General features: G+C 35.5%; 1 protein-coding gene across 1 annotated transcript in view; it reads right to left on the bottom strand.

The window, feature by feature from the left end:
• CCDC171 (coiled-coil domain containing 171) overlaps positions 1 to 18,398 on the bottom strand; it is a 399,166-nt gene that overhangs the window by 308,431 nt on the left and 72,337 nt on the right. Inside the window, exon 8 of the mRNA XM_030920340.1 lies at positions 4,792 to 4,884. Within this exon, the coding sequence (XP_030776200.1) occupies positions 4,792 to 4,884 (93 nt within the window). The remainder of the gene's footprint in view (positions 1 to 4,791; positions 4,885 to 18,398) is intronic.

Raw genomic sequence — 18,398 nt, 5'->3', positions numbered from 1 at the left:
AATAACCAGAATTCTTTTTAATTATCCAAAATTTCTGGAATAATTGAAATGTTTATTCTTTTTTCAGGGGGAAGGGGGAGGTGGAGACAGAGTCTCACTCTGTCACCCAGGCTGGAGTGCAGTGGCACGATCTCAGCTCACTGCAACCTCCACCTCCCAGGCTCAAGCAATTCTCATGCCTCAGCCTCCAGTGTAGCTGGGACTACAGGCATGCGCCACTACACCCAGCTAATTTTTGTATTTTTAGCAGAGATGGAGTTTCGCCACGTTGGCCAGACTGGTCTGGAATTCCTGGCCTCAAGCGATCCGCCCGCCTCAGTCTCCCAAAGTGCTGGGATTACAGGTGTGAGCCACTGCACCTGGCATGAAATGTTTATTCTTACACTAAAGTAAGGTAGTAAAATAGGTAGATACAACTCGATTTAAATTTTGTAATTGTGCCCCTTAAATTCTATTTTTCTTTGATATTATGTCTAAATCCAATGTTTATAAGTCAAATAGTAAATCTGGGAAATATTTTCTTCTTGTCTACAGTGCTACCTTCTTTTAGAAAATAAGCACCCTCAATCACAAATGGTAAACCAATCAATTGAAAGAAAATCAGACTACAAAATAACAAATTTGAGTCATCTCTTTTAAGTCTGCTTTCTCATTTTTATGCCAAAGTATACAAACAAACTTAATAACAGATCTCATATACATATTCAACAGTAGTTTATAAGATGGTGATTAGTTACAGCTACTTAGTACTCTCCATCAAACTACTCTGAAACTGAATAGTATTAGATGTACCTCATTGGAAATACTTGTAAATATTTATAGATTTATGATTCAAATAAAAACTTTTCATTTTTTCTAAGTCATAGCACTGAGATATCAAATATTAATTTTAAACCATGTAAGTAAAAAATAGGTAATAATTTTCATATTTATAGTAATTAACCATATATTCCCAGGGATGTATCACAACTACAGTGAAAAACCTAACTTTGAAACTGTGTTTTTTTCATGAACTTAAAACTTCAGCCTATTAGTAAAAAGTCAAAAAACAGCATGTTAAGATGCTGATGAGGCTGCTGAGAAAAGGAAATGTTTATATATTGTTGGTGGGAATGTAAATTAGTTCAGCCACTGTGGAAAGTGAAATGGAGATTCTCAAAGAACTTAGAACTACCATTTGATCCAGCAATCCCATTACTGAGTACATATCCAAAAGAAAATAAATCATTCTACCAAAAAAACACATGCACTTTTATGTTCATCACAGCACTATTCACAATAGCAAAGACATGGAATCAACGCAGGTGCTCATCAATCAATGATGGATTGGATAAAGAAAATGTGGTATATATACACCATGGATTACTATGTAGCCACAAAAAAGAACAAAATCATGTCCTGTGCTGCAACATGGATGCAGCTGGAAGCCCTTATCCTAAGCAAATTAACACAGGAACAGAAAACCAAATACCGCATATTCTCACTTATAAGTAGAAGCTAAACACTAGATAATTGTGGACACAAAGATGACAGCAATGTACACTGGGGACTACTAGTGGGAAGAGGGCAGGAATGGGGCAAGAGTTGAAAAATTAACGATTGGGTACTATACTCAATACCTGGCTGACAAAATCAATCATGCACCAAACCTCAGCATTAGGCAATATATCCTGGTAACAAACTACACGTATACCCCCAGAATCTAAAATAAAAGCTGAAATCATAAAAGGAAACAAAGAAAAGAAAAGAAAAAGAAAACTTCAATCTTATTACTTATTGATGCCATTTTGGGGACCTGATCTTAAAGAAAAGTATACAAGTTTGCTTTAGCAGACATGCTCGAATATAGGGATCTGAGAATTTTAGGTAAGAAGAACATTTCATTAAAGTCAAAAGTGAAAACATAAATTTTAATCAAAATCTTTACAAATATAGTTGCAACTTGCATTAGTAGTTATTTAAACAATAAGGTAAAACACTATAAACTGTATTAATTAAAACAAGATAGGAAAAAAGTCTTTCAAAATGTAAATTAAGTAATTTAGACATATTAAAAGCAGTAGCTTTTAATATAAGTAGCTTTTGATGTAGATATCAAATCTAAGTTTTAGAAAAATAACTCTGGTAACTAACACTGGCAAATAAAGTAAGGGAGTGGTGATAGGAGGTTGGGTGAAGAGATAATAAACACCTAAATCAAGGCAATAACTTTTTTAAGTCTAAATTAGTTTTAATCTATCTGCTTAAAGCTACTTTTCATTTACTGATTTTGGCAACCCCACCATCCTCCTTGACATGAAATTCAAGAGCACAAATAAAGTGAGATGATTTTCAAACTTGCTAAAGCCAAATAAGCTTAAAACTACTTTTTCTTCTGGAAATAAGTGTATATATTTTATTTTCATACAGTCTATTACATTTGTTCACAAAGTAGTGCTCAAACATAATAACTGGCCAGCTAAATAACATGAAATAAGAACATCTTAACAGTTTATACTGAGTATCTAAGTTCATAAAGATACTTTCTACCTTCCTAGATTTAAGCAAACAAAAATACTATTATAGGTACATAATTTTCATTAAAATTAATCTCTTTAACAGAAGCATAACAAATACCATATTTATTAGATTTTAAAGCATATTATCAAAATGCTGAGAAAACATTTAAGCAAAAAGTCATAATTGTCTATTAAATATTAAAATCAAAAAAGTAGCAGGTCCAACAAATCTCCTCCTACCTAATTTCCTTAACTTTCCTAACACTGGGAAACTGGCTGATCCAAGATAAGCTACCGGCAGGTGCTTGAGAGAATATAAAGAAAGGAACTGTTCACAAAAAAGCAGAATGACAAGAGTAAATGTACACTGTTCAGGTGACTTTGCATGACCATATCCTCAAAGGGCACTATGAACCTCTAAACTGCTCCTCAAAGTCAACATGTTCAAAACTTACAATTGTCTCTCTTCAGACTTCAGAGTTTGACAGTCAACTGCATCTGCCTACTTTCACACATATTGCAGACCTTGGTGTTCTCTTCTATTGCTCTTCCCCTCACACTGCAAATTTGTTACCTAAAATCATGCATTCTCAGTTTGTCCCCTGTATCTTTCCAATCACTGCTATTACCAATTACCATAAACTGGCAACTTAAAACGACATAAATGAATTATCTTACAGTCTATCAGAAGTCTGAAATGGGTCTTCTGGTGCTAAAGTCACAGTGTCAGCAAGGCTCCATTCCTTCTGGAGACTCTAGGGAAGAAATCTTGTCTAGCCTTTTCCAACTTCTGGAGGCCACCCACATTCCTGGGCTCATCGTGGCCTACTCTGATCTCTGCTTCTGTCATCACATCTCTGTCTCTGACTGTGACCCTCCTGCCAGGACTCTTATGATTACATCAGTCTCAACTAGATAAACTGGGACAAACTCCATCTCAAGATCCTCAAATAAATCACATCTGCAAAGTCCCATCTGCCGTGTAAGGTAACATATTCACAGGTTCTGAGGATAAGGACAGATGTGGACATCTTTGAGGGACTGTTATTCTGACACAGGAGCCCTTCTTTCCATTGCTACAGTTATTGCCTTGATTCAGGTGTTCATCATCTCTTCACCCAGTCTCCTATCTCCACTCCCTTCCTTTATCTACCAATATGGTACCAGAGCTATTTTCTTAAACTTAGATTTCATATCTGTCCCAAAAGCTGCAGTGGCTTTCCACTGCTTTCAAAATAAGTCTAAGTTTCTTAGCATTAAAAACGACTTTCATAATTACTCTTCATCATGCCTTTCCACCATTATCTCCAAACTTTTCCCTAAGCTCTACCACTCAATAATGCAAGTATTTCTCAAAAGGAAACAAGTACATTCTTATTTAGTGGCTTTATCCAAGCAGTTGTTTAGAACAGTGGTCAGTAAACATTTTCTGTAAAGGGTCACAGAGTAAATATTTTAGTTTTTGTGGACTATAGGTCTGTCTCGACAAGCAGCCATAAACAATATGTAAATAAATGGGCGTGGCTGTCTTCTAATAAAACTTTACAGAAACAGGCTGCAGGTCAGACTTGGCCCATGGGCAGTAGTGTGCTAACCCCTAATAAAATGTTCTGCTTTCACTTCTCTTAGAAATTCCTTCTCATTCTCTAAGGCATAGCAAAAAGGATAGTTTCCTTAGGAGGCCTCCATTTAATTCCCCCTCCCAGATTTAATCCTTTTCTTTATTATACTCCCATTGTATTTCAGTATTTTGTACATCTATGTAAGCATCTATATATCTGGAGATAGATATTTAGTATCTCTGGCAACGAAATGTAAGTTACAAAAGGAGGTTATTCATCTTTACACCTTCAGCTCTTAATACAGTGATATGCATAGGATACGCACTCAATAAATAACATGCATGTTTTTTCAATATGCTCAAAAAGAAATTCGACCCACAGCTGTTCGGAAAAAGGACACTCTAATCCGCAAATTTCTTTGTAGACTGCCAGATAAGTTCTCTGTCACTACTACTCCATTCTGCCACTGTAGCACAAAAGCAGTTATGGACAACACAAAATTTCACAAGGACAGTGGGTGAGACCTGGTCTGTAGGCTGTAGTGTGCCAACTCCTCCACTAAGGTAGTATATCTCAACTGTATGCTAACCTCATATACAATAATGAGTGTCATCATAATATGTGACCCATTCTCAATGCACACCTTAGTTCTCTGAACATAGTGCTGTTTTTCCCAGCTGTTGTAACACAAATTAAGAAAATGCAGGCCAAAATATTTGTTTACATTTTACCTGAATAATTTCAGAATTAAATTTTGATTCCAAATGCGCTGCTCTTTCTGCTTCAATGTTTTCTTCTAATTTCCTCACTCTAAGAGTAGTTGCCTGAAAACAAAAGTTTAAATTCATGAACATTGGTATTTAAAGAAGATATGGATCACTACAGTCCAGAATGATAATTAACACTTTAGATGAGTAGATCTGCAGCCTCATTTCTTTTTCTTTGCAAGAACGCAATGTAAAATTCACACTCAAGAAGAATGCGCCAGAGCTTGCTTTTTCTTTACACTTTACTGAGGTATAACTTATATATAATAACCTACACATAGTGAAAATATACTTTTTGATAAATTTTTATACACACACACAAACACAAACACACTCATTAAATCACTGCCACAATCAATATAGGAAACATTTCCATCACTCTTAAAAGATACCTTATGTCTCTTGGTAATGCCTTCCTCCAGCCCTCACCACCCCACCACATACCCCAGTAATCACGAATCTGCTTTTTGTCACTATAGAGCAGTTTGTATTTTCTGGAGTTGTATATAAACTGAATCATATATTATGCTTTCTATTGCTGGGCTTCTTTCCCCTTACATAATTATTTTGACACCTATCCATGTGGTTGCATGCATCAACAGTTCATTCATTTTCATTGTTAAATACTGTTCCATTTTGTTAATAGACCACAACTGGTTTATCTGTTCACCTACTGATGGACATTTGAGTTGTTTTCAGTTTAGGCAATTACAAGTAAAACTACTATGAGCATTTGCGAGCAAGACTTTGTAAAGACATACACTTTCATTTCTCCGGGGTAAACAATGAAGAATGGAATGAATGGGTCAAATGATAGGTGCATATTGAATTTTTTTTTTTTTCTTTTCTTTTTTTTGAGACGAGTCTCGCTCTGTCACCCAGGCTGGAGTGCAGTGGCGCCATCTAGGCTCACTGCAAGCTCTGCCTCCCAGGTTCACACCATTCTCCTTCCTCAGCCTGCTGAGTAGCTGGGACTACAGGCACCTGCCACCACGCCCGGCTAATTTTTTGTATTTTTAGTAGAGATGGGATTTCACCGTGTTAGCCAGGATGGTCTCAATCTCCTGACCTCATGATCCACCCGCCTCGGCCTCCCAAAGTGCTGGGATTACAGGCATGAGCCACCGCACCCAGCCATATTGAATATTTTAAGAAACTGCCACACTGTTTTCCAAAGTGACGGTGCCAACTTACATTCCTAACAGCAATATATGAAATTTTCCTTTGTTCCACATCCTCACCAACACTTGGCATGATCATTTTTTGTTTTTGGTTTCTTGAGGTTTTACGAACAATCAAATAGGCATGTAGTAGTTACCTCATTTTAGTTTTAATTTGCATTTCCCCAATGACTAATGACACTGAGCATCTTTTCATGTACCTATTTGCCAACTGTGTATCTTCTTTGATGAAGTATATGTTCAAATATTTTCACCATTTTTTAATTGGGCTGTTTATTTTCATATTAGTGAGCTTTAAAAGTTCATTATACAATCTGAAAACGTGTCCTTTGTTAGATATATGATTTTCAAATATTTTCTCCCAGTCTACGTCCTGTCTTTTCATTCTCTTAACAGTATCACTTGCAAAGCAAAAGTTTCCATATGATGAAGTCTAATTTATCAGTTTTTCAGGCAAGAGTCAGTTTCTGGCCAGAGCCAGTCAAGATCTTTATTTTTGAACACAATTTCTGTTGAGAAAATGCAACCCTGGGAAGTAGCGGATTACTAGTCCCAAAGAGAGAATTGGTCATGACCAAGAATCTGTTGGGGGCAGAAAAATAGAACTATGGCAACACCCAGCATGTCTCAAGATAACGGTAGCAAAGAAAAGTCATGCCTAGAGTCCTGTCTGTCAATGGAGTAGTTCAATAGGGACAGAGAAAGGCATTACTAATTTGCTTTCCCTTCCTAGATGAAACGTGGGAAAAAAATAAATTAGTATTTATTATATTAACTAAACCATTTAGCCTAAGCCAAGTTTTTTTAAATGTTCAACTTGATTAATCTGATTTTCCTTCTCTCCCACCATTTCTTTTTGTTTACAGACAAAGATGGTAATGGATCACAAGCAGTCTATGAATAACTAAGAAATGACTATACCGCTTTCTGGGCAAATAATTCCCATAATGATTATCATAATGCAGAGCATAAACACAAACATCTCTTCTTCTCTAGAGGCCTTTGTAGATGCACCTAGTTCTGACAGTCTTCACAGTCATGGAATAATCCTGCTTTGGGATATAATCACTCTGTGTTTTGCAAACATGAAATTCACAAAATATTCTTTTACAATGAACTATTTGCTTTATTTAGATTTTACAACCTATTAAAAATATTTCTTAATAAGCTGTTATACTAGAAAATAGTTGTTCTTTTTTTAAAGAAAGCAATAAATCCAAATATGATCCTTTTGGGTCTCAAGATAATTTAAATCCAAAGGATAAAATTGAGTAAAATCTGACATTTATAACTTACACTACTCGAGTATTTAAAAATAACAGGCATTCTGCTGAAAGATGAAACTAGTAAATATTCACAGTTTTATCTGAAGACTCAAAACACCCTGAAAACCAGTAAATGAGGACATTTGGATAGTTGATGTAACTAAGGAATTATTATTACTTCTTTAGGTGTGATAATGATTAGTATTTTTTTAAACCCCTATCTTTGAGCCAGGCACAGTTGCCCCCATCACTCTGGGAAGCTGAGGACTGCTTGGGGCCAAGAGTTTGAGACCAGCCTGGGCAACAGAGAAAGACCCCATGTCTACAAAAAAAATTAACTAAATAAATTTTTTAAATTAATAAATAAAATAAACCCTTATCTTTTAAAAAATACATACTAAAGTGTTCAGGGATGAAAACTATATAATGTCTAGATATGGTTTAAAATAATCAACCCGGGAGTTAGGGGTGGGGGTTGGTGTTCATAAAATAAGATTGGTCATAAGCTGATAACTGTTGAAGCTAAATGATAGGCACATGGGGGTTCACTGTAATATTCTTTCTACTTTCACGTATGTGTGAAATTTTCCATATCGAGAAACATTTTTTAAACAACAAAAGCAAAATTATTAAGGTTAAGGGGGAAGTATGGCAATGGTATCATTATTTACCCAATTAACAAAATTAGGCCAGGCACAGTGGCTCACACTTGTAATCCCTGCATTTCGGAAGGCCAACTCAGGCAGATCACTTGAGCCCAGGAGCCCAAGGCCAGCCTGGGCAACATGATGAAGCCCCAACTCTACAAAAAAAAAATACAAAAATTAGCCAGGCATTGTGGTGCGCACTTGTAGTCCCACCTACTTGGGAGGCTGAGGTGGGAGGATCTCTTGAGCCCAGGAAGTCAAGGCTGCAGTGAGCTGTCATCGTGCCACTGCACTCCAACCCAGGCAAGAGGAACGAGACCCTGTCTAAAAAATTATAAGTATATATTTTGACAACAACAACAAAAAAACATTAGAATGAATTATTTCATGACTAAACAGAAAAAGTAAATGGGAAGGGGGAGTTTAACTCAATCTATTCCTATCTATATTGCTGACGTGATAAGGCAAATAAAATATTCCCCACATAGTCACTTTTCTCCCACCCTTCTCAAAAAATGTTTCCACAGAATACCAGTCCCACAGGGTGTTGTTAGCTATTATATAAAAAAGCAATTTCATCATCAGAAGCATGTGAGAAACACAAGATTAAAACCAAACAATTTTCCTTACCAAAGACTTCTCAAAACGTTAACATGACAATCTTGAAAAAAAAGAATAAAGATGGAAGACATATGTCATAAATGCAAATCTCACTACAAAGCTACAGTGATCAGTCGAGCATGGTGGCTCCTGCCTGTAATCCCAGCGCTTTGGGAGGCCGACGCCGGCAGACAGCTTGAGCCCAGGAGTTCAAGACCAGCCTAGGCAACATGGTGAAATCCTATCTCTATCAAAACAAAAAGAAAAAACAAAAATTAGCCAAGTGTGGTGTTGGCCACCTACAATCCCAGCTACAAGGGAGGCTAAAGGTGAGAGAATGGCTTGAGCCTAGGAGGCAAAGGTTGCAGTAAGCAAAGATTGAGCCACTGTACTCCAACCTGGGTGACAGAGCCAGACTGTCTCAAAAAAAAAAAAAAGCTACAATAATCAAAACAACGTGGTACCAGCAAAAGGATAGACATATCGATTCATATAGATCCACTGAAAGGAACTGACAGTCCAGAAATAAACTCATGATTGGGTGGTCAATTTATTTTTGACAATGGTGCCATGACCACTCAATGGAAAAGATTCTTTTCATTAAATAATGTTGAGACAACTGGATATACATAGGCAAAAGAGTAAATTTGGATCCCATACCTCATATCATATACAAAAATAAATTCTAAATGGATCAATGACCTAAATATATGAGCTAAAAACCATAAAACTCTTAGAAGAAAACATAGGGGTAAATCTTCATAGTCTAGGCAACATAGTGAAACCCTGTCTCTACAAAAAAATAAACAAAATTAGCCGGGTGTGGTGAGGGGCACTTATGGTCCCAGCTACTTGGGAGGCTAAAGAGGAAAGGAAGGCTTGGGTCCAGGAGGTTGAGACTTCAGTGAGCTGAGATCATGCCACTGCACTCCAGCCTGGGCAACAAAGCAAGACCCTGTCTCAAAAAAAAACCCAAAAACCTTCATGACCTTAGATTTGGCAATGGATTCTTAGATAGCAAAAGCACAAGCACGCATAAATAAATAAATAAATAAAATTAAAAACTTATCACAACACTATTCACAATAGCAAAGATACGGAATCAACTTACGTGTCCATCAACAAATGAATTAAGAAAGTGGGTTATATATACAATGGAATACTAGTTGGCCATAAAAAAAGAATGAAATCCTGTCATACGTAGCAATATGAATGGAACTAGAGGTCATTATGTTAAGTAAAATAAGCCAGGTACAGAACGACAAATACCACATGTTCTCACTCATATGTGAGAGCTAAAAAAGTTAATCTCGGCTGGGCATGGTGGCTCATGCCTGTAATCCTAGCACTTTGGAAGGTTGAGGTGAGAGGATTGCTTGAGCTCAGGAGTTCAAGACCAGTCTGAGCAAAATCTCTATAAAAAAGTGAGACCCCATCTCTATTAAAAAAAAAAAAAAAAAGTATAGGCCAGGTGCGGTGGCTCACGCCTGTAATCCCAGCACTTTGTGAGGCCAAGGCGGGTGGATCACCTGAGGTCAGGAGTTCAAGACCAGGATGGCCAATATGGTGAAACCCTGTCTCTACTAAAAATATAAAAATTAGCTGGGCACCGTGGCGGGCACCTGTAATCCCAGCTACTCAGGAGGCTGAGGCAGGAGAATCACTTGAACCCGGGAGGCAGAAGTTGCAGTGAGTGGAGATTGTGCCACTGCACTCCAGCCTGGGTGACAGAGTGAGACTTCGTCTCAAAAAAAAAAAAAAAAATATATATATATATATATATATATATATAAAATTTTAAAAGTTAATCTCAAGGAGGTAGAGAGTAGAATGATAGGATAGGTATCAGAGGCTGGAAAGGGTGTCGGGGTGTGGGTGGCAGGGCAGAGAGATTGACTAATGGGTACAAACATACAGTTAGACGGAAGGAATAAGTTCTAATGTTCGATAGCAGAGTAGGGTGACTATAGTTAACAAAAATGTATTGTATATTTCAAAATAGCTGGAAGAGAGATCTTGAAATATTTCCAACACATAGAAATGATCAATGTTCAAGATGATGGACAGCCTAACTACTGACTTGATAATTTCATTCTATGCACATAACAAAATATCGCATGAACCCCATAAATATGTATAAATTTTATGTAACAATATAAAATTAAAACTAAAAGACAAAAAACTTATGTATATCAAAGGACTTTATTAGGAAAATGAAAAGATAACCTAAAGAATGGGAAAAAATACTTACAAATCATATATCTGAGCATGCTCTAGTATACAGAATAAAAAAAGAACTCATACGATAAAAAGACAACTCAAAATATGAGTACAGGACTTAGATGTTTGTCTAAAAAAGATATGTAAATGACCAATAACTACATGAAATGATGCTCAACACTATTAGTCATTGGGGAAATGAAAATTAAAAACACGAAGAGATACCTTCACACTCACTAGATAGCTATAATTTAAATAACAGAAAATATTGGAAAAATATTAGAAAAACTGGAAACTTCATATATTACTCATACAAATGTAAAATGGTTTGGCTGCTGTGGAAAACAGCTTGGCAGCTGCTCAAAAAAATTAAACATAGAGTTACCATATGACCCAGCAATTCCTGTCCCATATATTTACCCAAGAGAAATGAAAACAGGTTCAAAAAATTATGCACAAAAGTTTATAGCAGCATTTTTCAGAATAGCCAAAGGTGGAATGCACCCAAACGTCCATCAACCGATGAATGAACAAACAAGATGTTGTGAATCCATACAATGGAATATTATCCAGCAAGAAAATGGAATGAAGTACCAATAAATGTGATACCATGGATTAACCTTGAAGACATATATAAAAGAGTAAAAGACGTCAAACACAAAAGACCACATCTTGTATGATTTCATTTATAAGAACAGTCCAAAAGAAGCAAATCCAGAGACAAAAAGTATATTAAGTGGTTGCAGGAGGATAGGGGAGAAGGAGAGACGGAAAGGGCAGTAACTGCTAATGAATATGAAGTTTCTTAGTGGGGTGACGAAAATGCTCTGGAATTAGATAGTGGTAATAGTTGTATATTAAAAGCATTGAATTGTATACTTTTAAAGGGTGAGTTTTATGATATGTGAACTGTATCTTAATTTAAAAATAAAGAATCCCTGACTGGAATGTCCAGAAGGGACAGCTACCCAACTTAAGCTTCTGATTCTCATTGTGGAAAAAAAGTTATTTCTAAATGCTGACTTTGAATCCTTAGAACAAGGGTCCCCCAGAGGTTGTAGGTATAAAGCATGACGCATACTGTAGCAGAGAAATTCTTATGTTTAGCCCACACCAGAATGAGCATCATCCTAGGGGGGCCCAATGCTAATTTTTTCTTTAAAAAAAACTTACACTCCACAGGATAAAGTTCTTGCCCTTAAAGAACTGAAGTCCGTTTTCTCAGTACCCAGTATACTCATTTTAGTTTCTGTAAGTCAGAAAAAAGTCCAGCCTGTCACAAGGAAATAGCCCATAGGATTGAGAATAAATGATTTTAAAAGCTAGTAAAGGAACAAAACTCACAAACCACCACTAAAGAACTTACTCATGTAACCAAACACCACCTGTTTCCCAAAAACCTATGGAAATAAAATTTTTTTAAAAAGCAAGTAAAGGGCACAGAGAGAAAAGAAACCAGGATAACAATGTTAAAATATTTTCTCAGATTCCAAAAGGCATATATGTTTCTCTATCAAAATGATAGTCATATATTTTGTTAAAATGCAGAATATTCAGTGATTCTGTAATGAATCCACAATTCAAGTTTTCACTTCTTGTATATATATTAATTAGTTAATTAATGATCTGGTTTTCACTCCAAAAATCAAGAAGATGTTCTGTTTTTCCTGCTTAGAGCAAAACACAGGGGGTTGAAATAATCAACGGGAGATAACGTAGTTATTTTCACAACTTCTCACTTTAAATGAAATGTCAGAAAATTATAAGATGCTTATTATTACTGTAACTATCAATTACTCAGTAAGGACAGCAAAAAATCTTCAAATCTTTAAACAAACTCTTTCCAAGAGGGGTTTGTTGATAGACATAATTAAATTTAAGCCTCTTAATAATTTTTTTTAATCTTCTAGTCCAATGAATTAATTCTCAAATCCAGCAGAGGGTGCTAGAGGAACATCAACATGCTGCTCAAAATAATTTTTTCCAATACCACCTAAGAGAACCAGTGTAACATTCATAAACTGTTTCACAGGCATTCAATCCTAATGTAATCAACAAAGAAAGGGCAGAAAGTAGAACAAAATTCTGGTTAAAATACATATATATATGTATATATATTTATACTACAGGTTAATTTAACTATATACATGTTTGCCTATAACACAGGTATTACACTGTACTATGTACTGTACACTATGAACAACAGTCCTGTTTTTTGTTTTTTGTTTTTTTTTTTTTTTGAGACAGAGTCTCACTCTGTCACCCAGGCTGGAGTGCAGTGGTGCAATCTCGGCTCACTGCAACCTCCGCCTTCTGGTTTCAAGAGATTCTCCTGCCTCAGCCTCCTGAGTAGCTGGGACTACAAGCACACACACCACCATGCCCAGCTACTTTTTGTATTTTTGGTAGAGATAGGGTTTCACCATGTTGGCCAGGCTGATCTCGAACTCTTGACCTCAAGTGATCCGCCCACTTTGGCCTCCCAAAGTGCTGGGATTACAGGCGTGAGCCACCACGCCTAGCCAAACAACAGTTCTGTACGTAACACAAAATTATCACATATTTTGTCATTTATAAGCTGATTGCCATGTCCTTTCCTACAGCTATGTACTGCCAAGAGATTTTTATTTCAGTAAATACTAGGTGTTAATCAGCCTCTTTTTGGTATAATCTATCTCTCACTAAATCATATTAAGCCCAATTAGATCATCTAGTACACTTAAGGTAAGTGAGTTCTCAGTGTTTGAAGAGGGCAATATAGAGAAGAATGTCTCCTATCCAACTGTTTGATACATGTTACTTTATTATAAACCAGGCACGAGCTGAAGACTCCAATTCAGCAGCAGAATTAACCAAACATACCCAGCTGTTCTCCACATCACATTTGGTTCTATGGCTTCCATGGGCCTCTTCCAAAACAAGTTATGAAAACATATATGTACAATAAATCTGCTGAAAGACTGAGTAAACAAAACAGTTTCTACTACATTCTTTTATCCCCAAATACATCCAGCTTAGAGGATTTGATGAACTTAAAATAATCAGTCAAGCAGAAAAACTTAGATATGAAATTTAGTCCACTAAAACAGACATCAAGAAAAAAGGGATGAATTATCACGAGTACACACTAGTTAATGATTTCCTCAGGAGTGTGTTATATATTACAGTTTCCTAATTAGTTGCACAAAGTTTGCCCCAAACATATCAATAACTTGTGTAAATAGAACATGATTATTTTTCCACATTTTATCACCTAATAATTCCCATTAATAGATGTTTTCGTAAGTAATAAATACAGTAATAATCCATATACAAAAAGATGATTCCAAGGGACTGAATCATCACAGACTGATTAATTCTATAATGTTTATTTTAATGTTAAGTATATTTTATTTTGTTACATTTTAATAGCTGTTAATATTTTATTACATGCATGTTAATATTTAACTAAACACTTATTCTTTACCTGGGCGCAGGGAAGGGGGGTATACTTGTTAACACTATCTTTTGAGCCCTTAAACAGAAAGTCTCAAAGGATTTTTATTACCAAAAAAGATGCCTCAAAGGGTCACAGTCTCCAAGTATTTGATAAACATTTGTAAAACAGGCATCACAATATTATATCACTTAATCACTAGAGTCATACAATGAAGGGTCATAATCAAGAACTGTCTATAGGCCCTTTACTATTTATCATCTTTGTTGTAATCTAACATCTTAAGAAGCAATAATATTATTCAATTAGTCTGACCTTTAATGTTGGCTTTTATATGTAAATGTAAGCATTTATATTTCTAATGTCACTTCTACATGAGAGAGTGTATTTACATCAATGTCACTGAGGAGACTATGCCTAGAGTTAAATATTAATATGCTACAGTTTTCAAAGAGGTCTCGTGTATTTTCTCATTTGACTTTTACAATAACATGATAAATTCTACAAAAGAGGCCTCGTATGATACATAATATTTTAAATCTTAATAAGGCATTCTAATTTGAAGGCGGTGTTTGTTTTAAGTAGCTCTCCTACTTTCCATGTGGCTAGCACAGTACATTAGAAAAACAACTCAGAGGCAAAATTAATGCTGCTTTGTGACTCAGAACATGGGAACTACAATGTAAAAGAGAACAGGAAGGAAGTCCAATTGGTCTTGGAAGTGAATTGGTGAGGAAGTCCTATCCACTTTATTCTACCCTCATAGAAGTCCAAACATTTTACATTTATATTCAATCCCATTAAACAAATGCGACTGCATAAAAACACTTAAAAGATTATTAAAAACAAATGAATAGATTTTCATGATGATCTCATTGATACTTATTTTACTATAGAGGTCAACTAAAAAGCAGAATGGAACATTTATAGAGAAACTACTATATGCCAGATGCCATACTAGGTCTTTGGCCCAAAGGCCAAAATGGGTCCTGACACATCTATAAGCATTTCCATTATAAGTAAGCAAAAGACCTGTGTTGTAGACAAAAATCGATTTGTCGTTAAAGGATATTCCTTCTACTTACTTCTCTGAACTACAATTCATCTGTAACTGTTTTATTAATGGCTAAAACACACTTGTTTTCCAGAATCCCCTAGATTACTTTACATAAACAGGCTTATATAAAGCACAGAACATAGAAAGATTCAGGGCTCTCTGTGCCAGTCATCCTGATCGTGGTTAACTATGCAGTTCTGATGGTAGAAAATTCAAAGTTAAAGTCACTGAGGATGGTAACAGAGCCTTAACGGTTTCAGCAGGGATATATGGGGGCAATAGGCTGACAAGAGAAATAAACTGGAGAACCCCGTAATTTTTTTATTCAACAAGAAATGAAGTATACCACTCATATTATAAAAGAGTTTAATGAAGAAAAAGTTTTATTACTTTTAGGTATAATCAAAAAACCCACAGATAATAAAAATAAGAAATATCAGGAACAGAATTTGTGTTTGCAAATTCTGAGTAACATGATAATAAACTAATTTACCTTCTTTAAAAATTATCTCTACCTTTTAGGGCAACAAAAACTTTAGTATTTACCAAATTTTTAACTGAAGTTCCAATCTTAAATTTTATTATGAACATAAAATGCTGCACTTAAATGTGCAATACCTACGACTGCATAACACAGGTGATTTCATCATTTCCCTATTTTATAGTCAGTAATCTACGCAAATGGACCTTCGAAAATGATTCCTACAAACACATGATGGCTTTAAAAAGATGAATCATACAAGGTGGTCTTTATCAACAATTATGAAAGGTAAAATACAATTTCCTTTTCCTTTTTCACTTGAAGGTAGTACACATTTAGAGAAAGATGCTACTTCTGCCCTTTTTTATGTTACTGTAATACAGAATATGACTGACAGAAGCAATTCAGAATTTATTTGCAAAGACTGTTCTCTCTCTACCATAATCTTCAGAAGATTCTTCAGTTCCCTCAGAATTAGGTTTGCATCTTCTCTTTTCTCTTTTCTTATTGAGTGAAGCTTATTTCCCATGATAATAAACTCCCCTAGTTGTAAAGAGGTTTATAAAAGCCATGGATATTTCTTTTTCCAGTTCACTTTTCCCTTGATTCTATGGTATCCAGTACTGCATTTATAAAATTGGATTGGGAGTTTGCTTTTTTTTTTAATCTAAGAAAGCATTGATCCATGCTAAGATGATTAAGACACAGTGATATAAACCTTGTAAGATTTTTAAATTATTTTATATATATGTTTCATATATACAAAAACTTCTTTGGCTCAGGCACATAAAAAAATCACCTTTCAAGAAATGCAAATGTTAAAAAGCTTCACTAGAATTAAAAACATTCATTAGGTTAAATGTCTATTTTATTAGTTGCTTTAGTTTGATGTTGCTGATATTAAATAATGTACTTTATTAAATTAAAATTTTAACAAATTTCCTCTTTATTGTTATTATCCCATCTTAGCTTAATTCTTTTAAAAATACGACTGACAATTACTTAAGTACTTAGTATTACTGGTAGTGATTGTCTCTGTAATTGAGTGTAAAACTAACACAAAATGCTCTCCAGAAATGTAACTTCTTGTTCATTATGTCACTATGTGGTCAAACAGCCAATATAAAATATACTAACTAATATACAACATATAATGTATAATATAAAGCAAAGCTTTTAAAAAGAATCTAAATATGAGAAATCATAGGAAAGTTAGAAGACTAAGTCTCTCCACTTGTAAAATTCTTATAAATAGAAGAAAAATAAAGACTATCTAGACTACCTTCAAAGTTTCAAGTTCTTCAAAAGCAGAGACCTGGTATTATCAAAAGTATTTACACAGCAGTGAATAAAAAAACAGAGTAAAAATAAAACTTGTCTAAAATAATATTATACCTATAACATCAACCAATAAAAACAGATATTGAGGAAATTAAGTATTTTACAGGAAAAAAGTCAATACTGGGTTGTGCACAACCACACCTTAAAGTTTAGGTATTAGATATTTTCTATTTTGTGTGTGTTTTATTGTTTTTTGTTTTGTTTTGTTTTGGAGACAGAGTCTTCCTCTGTCACCCAGGCTGGAGTGCAGAGGCACAATCTCGGCTCAGAGAACCCTCCACCTCCACCTGCCAGGTTCAAGCGATTTTCCTGCCTCAGACTCCAGAGCAGCTGGGATTACAGGCGAGCGCCACCACGCGTGGCTAATTTTTGTATTTTTAATAGAGATGGGGTTTCACCATGTTGGCCAGGCTGGTCTCAAACTCCTGACCTCAAATGATAAACCCACCTCAGCCTCCCAAAGTGCTGGCATTGCAGGCATAAGCCACCACGCCCAGCCGATATTTTCTTAAGTGAGTCAAAATTGCCTTACCAAGAACCCTACCAACAAAAAAGTCGTTATTACATAGTACAGCCTCACAACTATAACACAATTAATAAAATGTTTTTAGTGATGATAGAATTTTCTAGCATCCTTAAGTGACTTCTAAGTGATCTTTTAAATTCTAATATTCAGAACATTAACTCTATCCTAATTTTTGTTTGTTTGTTTTTGAGGCAGGGTCTCACTTTCTTGCCCAGGCTAGAGTACAGTAGCACGATCACAGCTCACTGCAGCCTCAACTTCCCCAGGTTCAAGTAATCCTCCCACCTCAGCCCCCCAAGGAGCTGGGACTACAGGCACACTCCACCACGTTTGGCTAAGTTTCCTATTTTTTGTAGGGATGATGTTTCACCATGTTGCCCAGGTTGGTCTTGAACTCCTGGTCTCAAGTGCTCGGGCCCACCTTTGTCTCCCAAAGTGCTGGGATTACAGGCATGAGTCACAGCTCCTGCCCACTCACCCTTTTTTAGTAAGCCATCTGCAAACCACAGTATTAAAAATGATATAAAATATAATGAAATCCTAAAAAGATGGTCAGCACAAGAAAAAAATAAGTTAAAATATTATTTCAAATATAATTTCATATTTTTATTCCTTCTCTAATCTTGTAAAAAATAAACCATGTGTAGTTAGAGTATGAGGAATTTTATCTTTGCCAAGTTCATAATTGGCATTTCTGTTGTTAAGTCCATCTACATACTCCACATCCAGTTTCCTCCATTGTTAGCATCTTATATATATACAGTGCAAATAATCCATTTTTTAAAAGGACAAGGGTCTAACTAGCTATTTCTCCAAA

The sequence above is a fragment of the Rhinopithecus roxellana genome, chromosome 16 (genome assembly GCF_007565055.1).
Source record: "Rhinopithecus roxellana isolate Shanxi Qingling chromosome 16, ASM756505v1, whole genome shotgun sequence".
In the NCBI taxonomy this organism is placed as follows: domain Eukaryota; kingdom Metazoa; phylum Chordata; class Mammalia; order Primates; family Cercopithecidae; genus Rhinopithecus; species Rhinopithecus roxellana.
The sequence above is the reverse complement of the archived record's forward strand: the minus strand, read 5'-3'. Positions and strand labels throughout refer to the sequence as shown.